We start from the raw sequence: 17,015 nt of genomic DNA, 5'->3' as shown, positions 1-17,015 counted from the left end.
AACTTTAGATGCCAAATTTTAAATGAATGAATATATTTTCTATGTTTTGCCTTAGGTAATGAAGTTTTTTTTTTCAGAGTTTTTACATTTTAATAATTAGTGTTATGACTGCTGCAAAAGCGTTTGCAGATCTAGTTCTTCATCAGACTCCTCATTATCATGAACGGTTGGAACAGGACGGGGCTTTACTTCAAGCAATTCGTCATGTCTACACGGTTCGCAGCTGCAATCTTTAGGCACATCCAAGAAGTGTTCCTGGGAAGTTCCATCCTCGCACTGCACCTTTACTGACACCTTAATCAGGCTATTAGCCCTGCAGCAACTGCACGAATCCAAATACTTTTCGTTTATTGGATTGTACTTGGACGACGAACTACAAGCTCCTTCACACTGGGTCACACCACGAATAGGTTCCTTATTGGAGCAATGTCCATGGTCAGGGCTCTTGTAACCAATCAGGTTGATTGTCCTTTCATAGGGCACACTTACAGTTTGGCAGTTAACCCTTTTGGGTGGTGGTGGATTTTTGCACCGCTTACAGCAACCGCCATCATCTACCAGTTGGTCAGGCGGACAATTGCTTACATCTAGGCATATCTCCTGCTTCTCATGGATAATCAACAGTCCACCATGGGGAACACATGTGTATATGATGCATTTGTCCAAGCTCTGCCATTGCTCGTTCGGCTTGTAGATTTTTCCGTCGTGTACGCAACTCGTCTGGACACAGGAGCCACAACATTTGTCGGTATTTTCATTATGCACGTAACTAAACCCAGGCCTGCATTCTTTGATGCAGGTGAGCACAGTGCTGACCACTTGGATGGTATTGTCTATATTGACGCACTCATATGAGACACATGGTTTGCCAGGCAGTTGCCATTGGTCTCCCGGCTTGTAAGCCTGAACTTGGCCGTTGTCGGTAATCAAGCATTTGTCCTTGGGTGGAACACATTGGTAAGAAGCACAGCAGTCTCCGGGCAACAACGAGGACACGATCTCATAATGTGGTTGCGGGCAAACCGTTGGATGTTTCGGGCATTTGCTGGGCACACACACAACTTTTTGATCAGGACAACAGCCAGTGATTAGGGGATGAAGTTCTTCCCCTGGCTTCAGTTGAATCACTTTCAATGGCTCACATTGATCCAAAGGTTTGCATTCTGGAGTAAATACCAAAGGAAAAGAGGAAATATTATTTTAAATTCAATTTGACGAATATTACGACTACTTACCGCAAATGTAAACAGGGCATCCATTTATATCCTTGTCAACACGTCTGTTCTGATTGGGACCACAGTTGGGCAGCTTCGGTTCTTCACATTGCTGACCCGGTTTAACGATATCCGGAATGCAGCTATACACTGGGCAACACTTAAACTCCAGATTCTGCACTTGAACCTTGTAGCCCTTCTGGCAAATTACATCCTTGGCCTGAACACACTGCTCCTTCTCGCAGCTAACTTGACCGCTGGGCAAACAGGTGCACTTGGTGCACTTGTCTGGTTGCCAGAGATCACCGACATGACGTCCATCGCCACAGCTTATGCACTGACCGGGTGGCACACATTTGCCATGGTGCAATACCTGATCATTGGGACAGAAACAGCCCTCATAACGGCTGGTGTGTAGACATCTTTCCTGGCGTAGGAGCTTCTGATTTATCTTATCCTCCCGAACAATGCCGGTTTCGCAGTTGACATAACAATCGCAGGGTTTATATGTCAAACCAGCCGGACACTGAGCTGGACATTGGGCCAAAGGACGCCAATCGACGCAGATGCCAACGGCATTACATTCAGCTGCATAGGCAGTTAGAGCATCGCAGATATCTCTTTTGTCCGAGCCATCCGAGCATGTGTCCTGCTGACAGACTTGTATATATGCCAAGGGATTGACCAGCAAGGGACATCGACCAAAGATTCCAGAATTCACAATCAATTGGTAGCACAAATTCTTTTCCCGAGGCAAAGGCTTGCAAATCTTACTGTTCTGATCATTGCACTTCTGTGTATCGATGCCCAAACGTGGTTCACTTATCTGCCAACTGGTCACAAAATCAAGTAGATCAAACTTGGGCTTCTTATCGGGCTTCTTTTGTTGATTGATCTGCAAGTCATCTATGGACAGGCCATTGCAATTGCCACAAAGACCTTCCATACGATTGCCATAACGCACTGAGGGCACGGTTAGCTAAGAAAATAAATTTAGAATTTAGAACTTGAATCGATTCTATATGTTCGTTTACTTACCAGGAATTGCATTGTATCTAGTTTCAGTGTCAATTCCAGTTTGGCCTGAATGAGTTGGACTACAAGCTCTCCTTCTCTCTCCTGCAGCACTCTCAGCCAAGGGGCTTGATGTGGCCATAAAGTGATGAAATAGCCATCGGCAATCACATGAACACTTCTATTCGTGGTTCCTTCGATGTGCAATGTATGCTCCCCGGCAGTTACATGCAGGGCCTGGACACAGTTCTCTAAATTGGCCAAGCCACACGGCTTAATGGTTACATACACTTGGAAACTATAGCTGCCAGGCAGAAGTAAGTCGCGGGATACTAAATATGTACAGTTGCCCTTAAAGCTATAGCTAGTCCTGTCATAGGTAACAAATTTGTTGCCACCGAACATGGTGCACTTGCAATCCTTGCAATCATCCACCGGAACACAATCATCGCCATTTCGAACAGTGCCCTCGGGACAATAGCACCCGGGGAAGCAAGTATTCGGCACGGTTGGACATACAGATGTGGATCTCGTTTGTGGACCACAGTGTGGTTCACAGCGTCGCTTATAGCAGTCGTAATGGATCAGTGGTGGCCGACAAGGCTGCGGGCAACGATGTACACTACGCCAAGTGGTCAACTGTAAATGGGGATTAACAGCCAAACATTGGCGTACATATTGCTGGAGAAGATCACAGCGACAGTTGCCCTCGGCGCCATTATTGATCTGTAGACACTGACAAGCACTTTCCACGCACTTGTCCAAGTAGTCCTGTATATTCACCGATTTGCTGCAGGCATCGAACAACGGATGTCTGTAGGGATAAAAGGGATTAGTATTTTAAAAAAGTTTCTTTCAGAAATGATTGATTTACCTCACTGTATTGCACAATTGTAGAGCACGTTGCTGCAGATCGACCGGGCACACTTGGGGTCGGCATTGATCCAATGACAATTTGCGATCGAACCAACTGTCACCGAAATCTTTAGTGCCAATCAATAGCAAACCAGCGGGCGTACGCTTATCATCGAACAGCTGTCCATTGTAGAAACCACAAAGACCATCCACATACCCAAGAAGATCCTGGGAAACACCCAAAAGTATATTGCCATTAACTCCATACTGAACCCAAAATTTGTGTTGACGACACACGACAACAATTGTCTCTCCTATGTGGGTAATGAAGAAGGATCGTCTCAAGGCACTACTCTGGGCCAGATTGCGGGCATCGAATTCGTAACCATTAAATATTACCCTCTGATTGGGTAAGATGGTCAGCGTATTGCCAGCCAATTTATCCTCTATGATCACAGTCTTTGAACCACAATTGTTTTGATTCTGAGCGCACTGCAACTGGGCACGGACCGACCAGCGTTGACCACGGATATCACGAGCCAAGATATGGCTACAGATATCATATTTATAGATGGTTCCATCAAAGGTCCTAAAAAGCCGTCCATTTATGTCACAAGTATCATCCGGAACGCGTTTACGCCTGCACGAGAAAGTGGGACATTGGCGAGATCCGGCTGGAATTATTGTCTCATCTACCTTTGGCTCATAGCCAGGTGGACATTTGGGTTCTTCACATTTTGTGACATTCCGGCGCTGAGGCAGGCAACAGAAAGCAGTGCAATACTGCATATCAATGTCTTCACCCACCTTTATCTGGAGATCCAGCAATGCTTGGAGCTCTGGTGGCAACTTGAAGTCATTTCCATACAAACTTATGCCCGATCCGGTTAAACGACCACTATTCCAAACGAATTTCATATCAGTTTCAAGTTGCTCCTCCACCAAGGGATCCTCCTGAGAAAGATTATCTGGATATGTTGATTCCACAACTTGAGTTTTTTCCAATAACTCTTCTATGCCAAATGGTGACTTGAGTAAAATATTCGATTCTATTTCCGGTTGGCCAGGAATCAAGGGCAATTCGTTTATCTCCAATTGTTCCAGTGTCAATGTTTCGGCCTTAACTTGATTTTTGGCCAGCTCGTCTTCTCTCCATTCCTCTAGTTTATTGGCATCCAATGAAGCAATTACTTTATACGCTGCAGATGCTACTTCTTCGTTAGGTGAAGATTTCAGTGTGCCAAGCCACTCCTGCAGCACCTCCAATTGTTCGGGCACTTCATCGTCTTCTTTGAAACCAAACAGGAACATTGAAGATAATGCTTTTGGCGATTTCCCTGTGATCTTTATGTCATAGCCAGGGGGGCACACAATTTGTGGGCATTCCGGAGGTGGTTTTGGGGTAGTGGCTATTAAAGATAATGACAGGTATTAGCATATCGTCCCAAATTTTAGCCTATCCAAGTATTAAAAAAACTTTTAACTCTTTTTCTTCAGTTACTTACGTGGCTTAATTGTGGTGACCTTGGAATCGCAGGTTTCATCCTCGTCGTCGGCGCAGTTTTGGACACCATTGCACCACCATTCGCTGGGAATGCAATCACCACTGGTGGGACACAATCGTGTGCTTGGAGGACACAATTGGCACTCGCAATTGCAACCGTTCTGTACAAGTCTTGTATTCTCACGACATGGCGGACACTTTTTGGCCTTGCAACTGATGATGCCTCCCAGTAGACAGACGCATTCCTCACACTTTTTGTTCTCAAACTTGCTGCCAATCTGATATGGAGTGAAGTTATCAATGCAGGGGCAATGATTGCGTTCTACGCATTTTGTTCCCATCCAGAAGAGTCCATCCTGACAGGGACATTCCTGGGATCCTTGAGGTAACTCGAAACCATCGCAAATTGCACATTTCACTGGGGGGGGATCCGTAGTGTTTGCTGAAAATCAAGAAGATTAATCAGCAATCTATGATATGAATAAATCACTTACGATATGGCAGGAAACAACCGATCGGTTCGATACGCCAATTAATATTATGCTCCCAGGTTGTTGGTATCAGTCTCAAATAACGTGTCACGATTGGACGCTCAAAGTCATTTCGCCAATCATTTTGGGAATCTTGATTGCCCTTGAAAATCTGTGATTTATCATTCGGTCCCGGCAATTCATTCCAAATTTGTTTATTTAACGAGAACAGCACACGATATGAGGTGACCCAACCACTTTTGCCTCCTCGCGTCTGTATGGCCGTAATATTACGAGGCTGCAGGAAATCAAAGTCCACAAACTCATCCACCTTATTGGCCAATGGACGCCATCCCAGCTGATTGTTGAATTTCAGTAGATCCAACAAACTCGTTTGGCTATCCACCAATGAGGACAGCCAAATACTGCTGGCACTCACTTGATGTTGTCTCAGAGCTCCATTATTAACTCCCAGTGGATCCTCGCAAATCAATTTGAAAGTAGGTGGCTTAGTCGGTGGCAGCGGAGTGGTGAGTATTGGTGGCTTCGATGTCGTGCTTGGCAAATGGTTGCACAATAGGAAATCAACTCGTAGGGCGATGGTATTTTGCCATTTAAGGGCATAGAGACGCAATGAAATGGCCTCAATGGGTCGCTCAAAGACCTGTGCTATGGCAGCCCTTGAATCCTTTGGTCCACGGAACAATTGCACTTGCCCCGTATTATCGATTACCTCATGAAAGCTCTGACCATCCAACGAGTATACCACTTTAAAGAGTGTTACATAGTTATCAAAGTGTGGATCACCAGCAATGAGAAGGCCATAGATAGCCAAAGGATTCTCAAATTTCAATTGCAAATATTGAGACTTGTCGCTAACTTGTGGTGACCAGGCACCATCATTTAGCTTTGGCTTCCGATGAAGACGTGCCAAATGTGGCTTATACTTGTCATTCAAGTGACTGGAAGCTGTAAAAGCATCATCTCTTATAGTCGGTCCCTTGGTAAACAAGCGTATCAAGCTGAAAAATAATAAGTTAGTCTAAGATGCCAAACTAAATTATCCAGTTACTTACCTGCTAGGTGGACATAGTATTGGTGGGGTCAGGGTAGTGGGTAAGATTGGCACAGGTGTGGTTGTTGCATTACCTCCAATGGGGGCTACACAAATGAAACGAACGAGATGAGGATTTATATCCAGTTATGCTAATGTAGTCCTAGTACTTACGGGTCTCTGTGGTTGTTTCCTTGGGCACACAGATAAAACGATTATAAACACATTGACAATCGAATTGTGCAGTGATGATAGTATCATGTGGCTTAACATACACGTCTCTATGGTCATCTAGACACGGACAATCGTCCTTGTCCACACAAGTCGCATCATCGCGCCAGAACTTGCCTAGAGCCTTGCAATCGGGTCGCTTCTTAGGCACACAACCGGGCTTGCAATGCTCGTTGGGCTTACAGAGACCACGTCGGATCAGTTGCTGGCCAAAGAAGTGACACGTGTGCTCGCATTGATTGGCACAATCGGACCACTGTTGATCATCCGTACAAGGATCTGTGGTCTTGCGGCATTCGGATCTAATGCGAGAGACTGTGGCAATTTGATCGCAGGTTCCAATCGATGGATTAAACATCAGATTAGGGCCACAAGTGCCGCTCACCCAAAACCATTGGCTCACTCCGATTTTTCGCATGCAACGTAGATACTGATGGCAATCGCCAGGATACTCTTTGAACAGTCCCTTGTCCGGATCACATGGCTCTGTGGGTGGAGGCGTCGTCGGCGGTTTGGGCGTAGTGCGTCCCTGCTCATCGCATTGACACTTTACACGTATCTCATAATCATGACACTTGCCCACACAAACCAGACCCTTGTCCAGATTGCACACAACATTATCGTCCACCAAATCGAAAGGAACTTTGCTATCCTTCACACGACACTCGATGTGGCTCATGTACTCGCGATCGCAGGTACCATAGATAGACTCAAATTTATCGTACTTGGGCAGTGGTTCCAGATCATTGAGATTAATGCCTCCCACATTGGAACCACGATCAAACCAACGTGACCAGCCGTGTATGCAATTCTTTCCACCTTGCTGATTCGGTTCCTCAGTTGATCCTGTCACCTTAATTGGTGACTCTGTGGTAGTTACAGTCGGTGGACATGGAATGCCACTGCAAATCTCCTTCTTCTTTGAACACCGACAAGTGGCACAGTCGTCCGAGTAAGTAACATCACCTTCATAGTATTTGCGATCATCCTTCACCAGACACACGGGTCGGCACTCTGTCTTCGATACACACGCGGTGTAAGTATCATTGTAATAAATTTGTCCCGGAGGACAGGGTTTAATTAGACAGCCCTCTACACAGTTCTCATGATGACAGATACGAGCTGCTTCTCCTTGGTCCAGTAAATTGTCACAGGTCTCCACCGGACAGGCTGAAGTACAGGCGCTATAGTCGGAGCATTGGGGATCACATTGCATGGCTGAAAAAGGAGACAGTTTTTCAAAGTTCTAAGTGGGGAACGACATAGCGAAATTATGTCGCGCGGAGATATGCCGTTTTTTTAACGGCGGAGATATGACGTTTTGAAACGACATATCTCCGCGCAAATCACCGGCGATGATATAATAATAAACCCCAACAATAATTTCGCGCGGAGATATGTCGTTTTTCTAACGGCGGAGATACATATGACGTTTTGAAACGACATATCTCCGCACAGATCACCGGCGATGATATGTCGTTTTACAACGACATATCTCCGCCGTTAAAAATGCGACATATCTCCGCCAGAAAAATGTACTGGGCGGAGATATGTCGTCGGAGATATGTCGCTATGCCTTCTAAATAGAGTTTTCCCATGTTACTTACGACAAAAATGTGGGGATCGCCAACGTATGCTTATGCCCTTCTGGGCACAGGCATCGGCATAGGCCGCCACAGCCGTGCATAGGCATTCACAGTCGCCACCTTGATCACAGGCACAGGTATCAAAGACGCAGCGTTTTAGGTACACATCTACCGGGACTTCGGCATGGCAACGGGCGAACAGAGGAGTCTTTAGGATTCCACACTTGGCCTCTGACCACGAACGACGTTGGGCATTTCGCTGACAAGTGTCAAAGGGTTGGACAGGCAACTCACATTGCTGATTTATACGCCAGGAATGACCAAAGAGAGTGGGTTCTGTTTCCTGACCACCCGATGGGGATTTGAAATCATCCACACTATTGCCATTATTATTGCCACAAAGACCAGCCACACGACCACGCCATTCGTTGCCCAGTCTCACATAGACTCGTGTGCCTTCGTCCCACTTGATTTGCAGATGCAAATGGATGACCTCAACGACCACAAACAATCCAGCCTTGTAGATGTGGAACGAACTCGAAGGTCGCGAGCCCAATTGTTGCTTGCCGCCGGCGCCCAGCTTCAATTTCTCTTCACCGTTTTTTCCACTTAAAGTAATCTCCAAGGACTTGGAGCAAGTGATACCATTTGAACCGCATATCACATTTTGTAGGGTAATCAAGAAACCACTGCCCTGATCGTTCTTTCCCTTGGAAAGGATGTAGTCACAAGCACCCAGGAAGTCGTAATCTCTGCCATCGAAGGTACTAAAGTGCGAGTCACCCCAAACACTGCACGTGGATTCGCAATCATTTCGTGTACACTTCCATAGGCCACCCTGGCAGACACAGACATTGCAAGCCTCATTAAAGGTGTCGCCATCGTTGAAGCTACGTCCGGCATGATGGCAGGAGCACTTCTCCGGAGGGACACACTCATCTTTAGTGACATCGTAGACATAGCCATCGGTGCAAACACAACCAGGACGACAGGAACTGGTATCGGGCGAGAAGTTGTGCATATTTTTACAAGTCTTTGGCTCATTGGGAGCACAGCTAATGAATTTGGCGAAAGGACGCTTGGCACATTGTTTACGCAGATTACCCTGAGGTGGAAACTTGGTTAAATCCTGATCATCCGCGTCGTGGCAATCCCAAAGACCTTTCACACAAGTACTACAAATAAATTTTATCAGTAAGTATGTAGGTCAAAGGGATCGTTGGCTGATCAATTCTCACCATAATTGCTGAACCCGTTGGCCAGCTCGCACTTCCTTGTATCCCGGTTTAAAGTAGAAACCATCATAGAAACAAGAGCATGACTTCTGTGGCACACATTCCTGCTTCTCATTGAGATATTGGCCATTGGGACAGCGACAGCCATCGGCGCACTCTCGTTTGCATTTGTCACGTTCCTGTAGGTCGGCACAGCTAAGGGCACACGAATCACCACACTCATCGTACTCCTGGCCTTCGGGACACTTGTCCATGCACTCTTTAATCTCACGACGCCAACCAGTTTGGTATCCATTCCGCGCACATTCGTTGGCATAGACGGCAATGAGCTCACAAAGCGTTTTGTGGACGTCATTTTTGTCCGTGAGGGCACATATATCTGTTAGACAATTATCGTAGTTACTTTCCGGATCGATTGCCCAATGGCAGGGCTTGAAGATATCTGCCTTTAACCATGAGCACAACTTCTCGGCCAATTTGCGTTTCTCTGGATCGTTTAAACAGGAATTCGATTTATCTGGGACAGTTATATCGCCGCACATCTCCTTGGTCCGCCATTTGTTGGCAAAGGCAACGGCCGTATGCTCAAAGTCGCCATCCGGAGTGAGGAAATCATCTTTGGTATTGTCATTGAATGTACCGCACAAACCGCCCGTAGTGTCGCGATAGCTAAACGGAGCATCGATGTGTACGGTGGATTCACCATTCCACGATACAACCAAACCATCCTCAAAGGTGACAGTAAGGAGCCGAGAACTCGCAAGTCGCAATATTACTTCTCCATTTCCAAGATGAACCGGTAGTTGGGTAACCACTTGGCCATTGACAAAAGTCTGCAGTTTTTGGGCCAATTTGATGATTATTGGACTCCCATCGCGTAGGTTGAAGCGTATAATCAGAGTTCTGGTGCACGATGAACCCTTGATGTTTTCACGATCTGCCAAACACCGGACATTCTCACCCTCTATCGTTAGGGAAGACGTCATCAGTAGATAGTAGAAACAACGACCCTGGAAATCGTATTGCCGGCCATCGAAAGTACGATAATGTGGATCACCGAATGCCGTGCAGCGTTTGCCGCACTTTTTGTCCGTACACTGCCATTTGCCGGCCAAACAGGTGCACGTATTGCATTCCTTTTGATATTTTTCCCCGGGCTGGAATTCGCGTCCTCGCAACTGGCAGGGACACATTTTCCGATCTATACACTGATCTTTATACAAAAGTTTCCTCCGTGGGCAAAAACAGCCGTCAAAACATTTACCCTTTACACTGATCTCTTCACTCTCACACGTGGCTGGCGATTGGGGTCCGCAATTCTGATAGATTTGATCACCGCTGCAACTGATTGGACATACGGAGAGGTTTCGCCAATCCTTGACTGGCTCTTTCCCATTGAATTTGCAGCCTTCCACCAAAGTCATGAGGAAGTCGCAGGTTCCGCGAGTTTTCTGACTATCATCCTTTCCCCCACAGTACTCCTTGAGGCACACTTGCAATAGAGTTTCCTGATTGAATTGCTCCAGGCACGGCTTTAAGGGAAGATTAAGCAACAGTTGTTTGCATCTTTCGACAGCTTTCGTGTGTTGTTCCTTATCCTGGCAAGTGTCGAGCACACTGACTGGCGGATCAGTACAAGATTTACTTGGAAGCTTCCAGCTATCTGCGAAATCTTGGCAGGACTTGGCCACCGTTCTCGTTGAAGTCCATAAATGATTGTCCGGATTGGCATCTTGATATCCACAGAGACCAACCAATTTGCCCCACAAAGATTCACTTGCATGCACATCGATTCGCTGCTGCTGATCCCAAATAATCTTCAGACCCACAGTTTCAAATTCAATTTCTATGTTCTGAGCCACTGGCACGATTTTCATGCCCACAACTTGTACTGGTAGCGGCAATCGTTTTAAAGGTGTCCCAACAACCAACGATCCATCTGCAAGTGGAGTACATTTTCTTATAATATTGCCAAGTGGATCAATCACTCGATCACTTACTTATATTCTCAATTGTGTAGAGAACCGACTCGAAAAGCACTTGAATCACCAGTCCATTCGTTGGTCCTCCGCAGAGTGCGCAGGATTTTCTGATGGCAACATGATAAGCACCAAACAACTTATCGCTTACCAAAATGTGATCACATGTCAGCGGTGCCTCGAAGATTAGGCCGTCAAATGTACGAATATGGCGACCACCCCACGAACTACAAATCGATGGCTGTGTCTTAATGATTGTGCCCACTGCAGGTTTTCTTCTTAGACGAAGACCGCAAACGTCACCATCATTGGGCTCCACGGGTTTCCAGTCCTTTCGACTATTGTAACGTCCATAGCGACCACACGTTGTGATCAGATTGTTCGGCCATGTCTCATCGCCAGTTACAGTTACCGTGCCATTGGTATGCGTATCGGAAGTCGTAATTTGCTGGGAAACGTTTAGATTCGTTGCTAGAGGATGAGATTGGAGAACAGATTATTGTTGGCTTTTCTTTAAGAAACAAGAGTGCCATCAGAACCTTATTGAGGACTTAAATATTTTCGTATACCCATAAAATTTTTAACCTAATGATATTTATATGTATATTATTTTAATACTTACGATATAAGCATTTGGCGGTTGGACTAGGCTCAAACGTGCCAGTATCATATCTACATAAGTATAAGGGATGCAGCTGTCCCAGGACACTGACACCGGTTCTGGAAGGACAACTCAGTTGACATTCAGTACTAAATGGTCCATGCTTGCATTGAAAGTTGCCATTGAAAGTTGGTTTCAGTTCACAACGGGCAATGGCATCCTGGCATTGGAGACCACGGTAATTGGGAGGACACTCACACACATTGACAGCAATACATTTTCCTCCATTTAAACAGGCTGGCACACAAGTTGCTATAGACGAGATAGATCTTGGAGTGACGGATGAAAAGAGATTTTTGAAAATATAGCCACATACCAAGGCAATCTGGATAGACATTGGGTGTGGTAGACATCATGTCTTTATAGCTTGTACCGACACATTTTAGGAGTACCCTACTTCGACCATCGGAGAAGGCAAAGCCACGTTCGCATTCAACTTCACAACTGTCGCCGCGGCAAACGGTTATGGAGTTCTTTGGCAAGTGTGGTGGTTCTTCGGGACATGCATATGTCTGATGTTTCTCACAGTGTACACCGGCATATCCTTTTGGGCAGTGACAGTAGTTTTCTCCGTTGCAAATGCCTCCGTTCTGACAGGCACAGGCTCCCTCGCAGTGCTGTATAGTTTTAGCAGTTGGTGCTCCATTCTTAATGCCCCATCTGCCACTACGGCAGGAAAGGATCATTTGCTGTACATTGGATCTTTCGCCAAAGAAATGATTCTTTCCAATGCAGGCTACTTCACATTCTCCGCCTTCGCTGCTCTCGACACAATTCACATTCGTGTTAATAGGAAATTTGTATTCAGGACAATGCTTAAATGGCTTTTTTACTTGTGTATACCACAATTCAAAGGACCTCTTTGATCCCCAATTAGGAGTACTAAAAATTAAAGATGTTAAGATACGTTTACATTTCTAAATATCCTGGCACTCACTCCGGAACCCATGAGCGAGTCGGTTCTACTTTATAACACTGCACTATATTGCATAATCCTATTACAAGGAAATATAGTCCGACTTTTATATTCATGGTTTGCCTTTGAATCCTTTACAAAGGACTAGACCTGTGCAGAAGACAGGATTTCGTAAAACACTTTTCACTTTTCACTTATAAACACTTTCACAATAGTTCAACAAAAACAACTAAGTCCCGCTTGCATATTGGAGTCTCTTTTATACCCAAAAAAGAGGCTGGATGCATTATGCGATAAAGGCAAACAATAGAACTGGTATCAGGCGACCAAAATACATACATTTCTTACTTATTTTAATGTTTAACCATAATTATCAACAAACTATTGTTTGAGAACATTTGAAGTTCAGGAACAGTTTTATGCTTGTCCCAAAAATAAAAGAATAATAACTATATATTGCTGATAATATTTGAAGTTCGAATTCAGTGCGCTGATAAAATTCATTCTTAAATTGGGAAGGGGTCATTAGGTTTTGGTCATAGATACTATAAATAATTTCCTGATAATATTTGAAGTTCAAAGTGCGCTGATAAACTTCATTCTTAAATTGGAAAGGGATCATTGGGTTTTGGTTATATAAACAATCAAACAAAAAGATAACCCTTGAATTTAATACATTTTAAGTTGACTTCTATATAATACTTGGCGACATTGGCGTTGATCATGATTAGCTATGGAATCTGAATTTTATGCAGAATTTTTGGTTGGATTTGTTTTATGTTGGTTTTTTTTATTTATTTTCTTTATAGATGGATTTGCATTCTTATTATTAATTATTTCCTTTAATATCCAAATATGAAAGTTACAAGTTCAAATTTTTCAAGTCATTAGACGATAATTATCGTTGTTTTTGCATTATGAAATTTTTCACCAACACTTTAAATTCATCAGTTTCCAACACTCTTCGACCAAAAAAACCGGACAAAGTAAAATAAAGAAAAGAGCAAAGTCAGATTGGCCGCCACACATAGAAATAGCAACAATGGAGCCTTCTTTGGACAATTACAAGCTGAGCTGTGAACTTTTAGGACACAGCATGGATGTTCGGGCGGTGGCAGCTGGAGCTGTCACACCTTTAGGAGGGCAAGTAATTCTGTCTGGGTCGCGCGATAAAAGTACCAAACTATGGAAGCCAAGCGGGTTCGTATCCTCTTTATTCACTGTAATTATCATTCCAACAAAAAGATTTGCAATACATTTACAGAAACGAGTATATTGAGAGTGTAACTCTACAGGATCATAAAAATTTTATCTCATTTATTTACTACCTCGCAAAGGAACAATGGATTTGCACGGCCAGCAACGATGCCACCATTTGTATTTACAAAGAAGACGAAAGCTTAATTCCCCTTCTCACGCTAAAGGGTCACGAATCGACGGTATGTACTGTAGCAGGTGCATTGAAACCGAGAAGCCTCATAAGCGGCAGTTGGGATAAAACAGCGCGCGTCTGGACTATTGGCGAAACCGGCGAAGTGACATTTATTACGCTTCAGGGGCATGAAGCGGCTGTCTGGGCAGTAGCCACACTGTATGACCAATCGAAGTATGTTACAGCCGGGGCCGACAAGTGCATTTACTATTGGAATGAAAGTGGCGACAAATTAAGACTGCTCAAGGGACACACAGACTGTGTACGCTCTCTAATTTCACTGCCGGCAAATTCATTGCTCTCCTGCGGCAATGATGCTGTCTTACGCTTCTGGAACGAGGACGGCGAGTGTGTGCGTCAATTGAATGGCCACACCAACTATATCTACGCCATGGCTACTAATGAGGCTCTCGGTGAGCATATTGTGGTTTCATGCGGAGAGGATAGTACGCTACGCATGTGGAATGTCATTACTGGGAAGGAACTTGGTGCGCCCATCTTACATCCAGCTATTTCGGTGTGGTCGGTAACCTGTCTGCAAAACGGGGACATTGTAACTGGCTGCAGCGATGGCATTGTCCGAGTGTTTAGCCAGGATCCAGCTCGTCAGGCCAATAAGATCCTAAGACAAGCCTTTGATCTAGCCGTAGCCACAAGAAAATCGGAAATGAACGAAGAAATCGGAGGCATTAAAAAGACAGAGTAAGATTAACATACTCTTTACTTCTACAACATTCCCCTTTACATATTTTGTTCTTGTTGCAGTCTTCCGGGTCCTGAAGCCTTGCTTTCAAATGGTACACGCGATGGTCAAACGAAAATGGTGAGGTATCCCGATGGTTCTGTCAAATGCTACAGCTGGGAGTTGGGAAAATGGAATCTAGTGGGTGATGTTACCGGTGCCACTGGCGGAACACAAACTAGTTCGGGCAAGAAACTGCATGAGGGCAAGGAATATGATTATGTCTTTAGTGTCGACATATCCGATACGGAGCCACCCATTAAGTTGCCTTACAATCGCGGCGAAGATCCTTGGCAAGCAGCCCAATCCTTTATTCACAAAAATAATCTACCACAAGCCTATTTGGATCAGGTGGCAAATTTCATAGTGAAGAATTCGGAAAATTCTACGGTGGTGACGCAACAAACATCAACCGGTTATCAGGACCCATTTACAGGTGGTTCACGGTATGTGCCCGGCTCTAGTAATACGAATCTCGGTGGCGGTGGAAATATGGATCCATTTACCGGAGCTTCGAGCTATTCAACAACAAGCAGCAGCAGCGCCCAGCCCAAAATCGATGTAAATTTTGTACGATCCGGCGATAAGCATTTTCCGGTCACCAGCTATCGTACTTTTGACACTTGCGATGCCAACAAAGTGCTAGAGAAAATGAGGTGAGGCGCATTATGATCTCACTTGGTAATTTTTCTTAATTAATGTTCTGTTTGCAGAGAGTTCAACAATAAACTTACTCTCGCGGAGGGCAAAGTGGGCGAAGAACTATTGCTGGCAGTCGTTAAACTTGCAGATCAATCTCCTGAATTGGACTTGACTTCTCTTGACGCTTTGATGTTGCTACTTAAATGGCCAGCTGGAATGCTGTTTCCAGTTATTGATGTTGTACGCTTGGCTGTACGCAACGAGGCTATCTTTAGTGCTCTCAATACCAGTCACAATTTCCTGAATACCGTGCTGCCGCACTTAAGTGGATCGGCTGCCAATCAATTGATGGTTGTACGATGCCTGGCTAATGCCTTGACCCATCAATCTGGACGTCAGCAGATCGAAACTTTGTTCCCAAAAATTATCGAGCTTGTAGGCGGTATTCGGGCTGGAAGCCCCAATCTACAGATTGCCGTTTCCACTTTCTATCTGAATGTAACAATTGCTCAGACCATGGGTCGGACAAATCCAGATATATGTCATGCCGTAACCACCGGAGTTGTAGAGTTGTTTAAATGGGCAAAGGATTTAGAGTCCTGTTATCGTTCGGTGGTTGCCATTGGCAATTTAACCACAACATCATGCGGCCAGGAAACCATTGCACAGGTTGTCTCTGTGGACTATGTAATGGATAAATTACGTGAGTTGACCAACACACCTCAAGGCGAGAATTTTAGCAAGCTTAACTCGGCAGGACAGGCTCTATTGGCTGCATTTTGAGAACCAAGTCTAAATTGTATATTGGTGTTCGATTTTTCCTAATTAAATACATATAAATTTAAATAAACTATTTACTGGTTGAGGAGGAGGAAGAGGGGAATGCATCTTTTTTCTGCTGCTGTTGCCTGTTTTGTATGCGATCAAGCAGCTCCTGTTTCCAACTTTCTTCTGGTACACCCTTGGCCCAATCGGGCACTGTTATATTCGGTAATGTAATCTTTGACATGGCACTCAGAATCTGAATTAAAACAGACATTACCTTCTTTAAATTTTAGAAATTTTAGACAACTGTCTAACCTGATCGGTTTTTGTTTTATCGAGCTCAATTTCAAGTTCTCTTGGACGAGGCTCGTTCCACACTTGACGTTCGATTTCGGTGTCGACAGGTTCAATGGGCGGCATATTGGGATCCCCATGTGTCACTTTCGCTGTGGTCAAATCAATATTTTTGTCGTCATCTTCAGGTGAAGTGGGAACTGCAGATGCTGCCGCTTGAGGCTCGTCTTCCATTGCCAGGGGTTCGTATCCATTATAGGCATCGTCACTGTCATCGGTCTCTGTCTCGCCAGGATGGGGAATGGCAGGCGTAGAGAATTGATCCAGTTCTCCGGGATCAGTAGGTAATTCTGGACCCATCTTCTTGTTTTGTTTTTCTTTTCTGCTTTGTTTTCCTTTCGTTTTGTTGTTTCGATAACGA

The 17,015-nt window shown here is 44.8% G+C and overlaps 4 protein-coding genes across 4 annotated transcripts; 1 reads left to right on the top strand and 3 right to left on the bottom strand.

The window, feature by feature from the left end:
- Positions 1-16: 16 nt before the first annotated feature.
- LOC111519560 (hemocytin-like) lies at positions 17-7,558 on the bottom strand. The gene is made up of 8 exons (XM_047010648.1): positions 6,286-7,558; positions 6,134-6,218; positions 5,082-6,079; positions 4,589-5,029; positions 3,103-4,492; positions 2,253-3,042; positions 1,236-2,193; positions 17-1,163 (listed from the first exon to the last, which is right to left on the bottom strand). The coding sequence occupies exons 1-8, from the start codon at positions 7,556-7,558 to the stop codon at positions 103-105; spliced, it is 6,996 nt and encodes a 2,331-aa protein (XP_046866604.1). The 3' UTR covers positions 17-102.
- A 383-nt stretch (positions 7,559-7,941) lies between these two features.
- LOC111519559 (SCO-spondin-like) lies at positions 7,942-12,606 on the bottom strand. The gene is made up of 5 exons (XM_047010647.1): positions 12,120-12,606; positions 11,765-12,055; positions 11,164-11,613; positions 9,167-11,102; positions 7,942-9,103 (listed from the first exon to the last, which is right to left on the bottom strand). Exons 1-5 carry the CDS (start codon positions 12,487-12,489, stop codon positions 7,942-7,944), a joined length of 4,209 nt encoding a protein of 1,402 aa, XP_046866603.1. The 5' UTR covers positions 12,490-12,606.
- A 1,077-nt stretch (positions 12,607-13,683) lies between these two features.
- On the top strand, positions 13,684-16,385 carry LOC6651857 (phospholipase A-2-activating protein). The gene is made up of 4 exons (XM_002074232.4): positions 13,684-13,919; positions 13,984-14,853; positions 14,917-15,549; positions 15,607-16,385. Exons 1-4 carry the CDS (start codon positions 13,762-13,764, stop codon positions 16,316-16,318), a joined length of 2,373 nt encoding a protein of 790 aa, XP_002074268.2. The 5' UTR covers positions 13,684-13,761; the 3' UTR covers positions 16,319-16,385.
- On the bottom strand, positions 16,300-17,000 carry LOC6637540. The gene is made up of 2 exons (XM_002060668.4): positions 16,616-17,000; positions 16,300-16,556 (listed from the first exon to the last, which is right to left on the bottom strand). Exons 1-2 carry the CDS (start codon positions 16,952-16,954, stop codon positions 16,386-16,388), a joined length of 510 nt encoding a protein of 169 aa, XP_002060704.1. The 5' UTR covers positions 16,955-17,000; the 3' UTR covers positions 16,300-16,385.
- Between the last annotated feature and the right edge of the window lie 15 nt (positions 17,001-17,015).

Source organism: Drosophila willistoni (assembly GCF_018902025.1).
Source record: "Drosophila willistoni isolate 14030-0811.24 chromosome 2R unlocalized genomic scaffold, UCI_dwil_1.1 Seg167, whole genome shotgun sequence".
NCBI classification, from domain to species: Eukaryota; Metazoa; Arthropoda; class Insecta; order Diptera; family Drosophilidae; genus Drosophila; species Drosophila willistoni.
The sequence above is the reverse complement of the archived record's forward strand: the minus strand, read 5'-3'. Positions and strand labels throughout refer to the sequence as shown.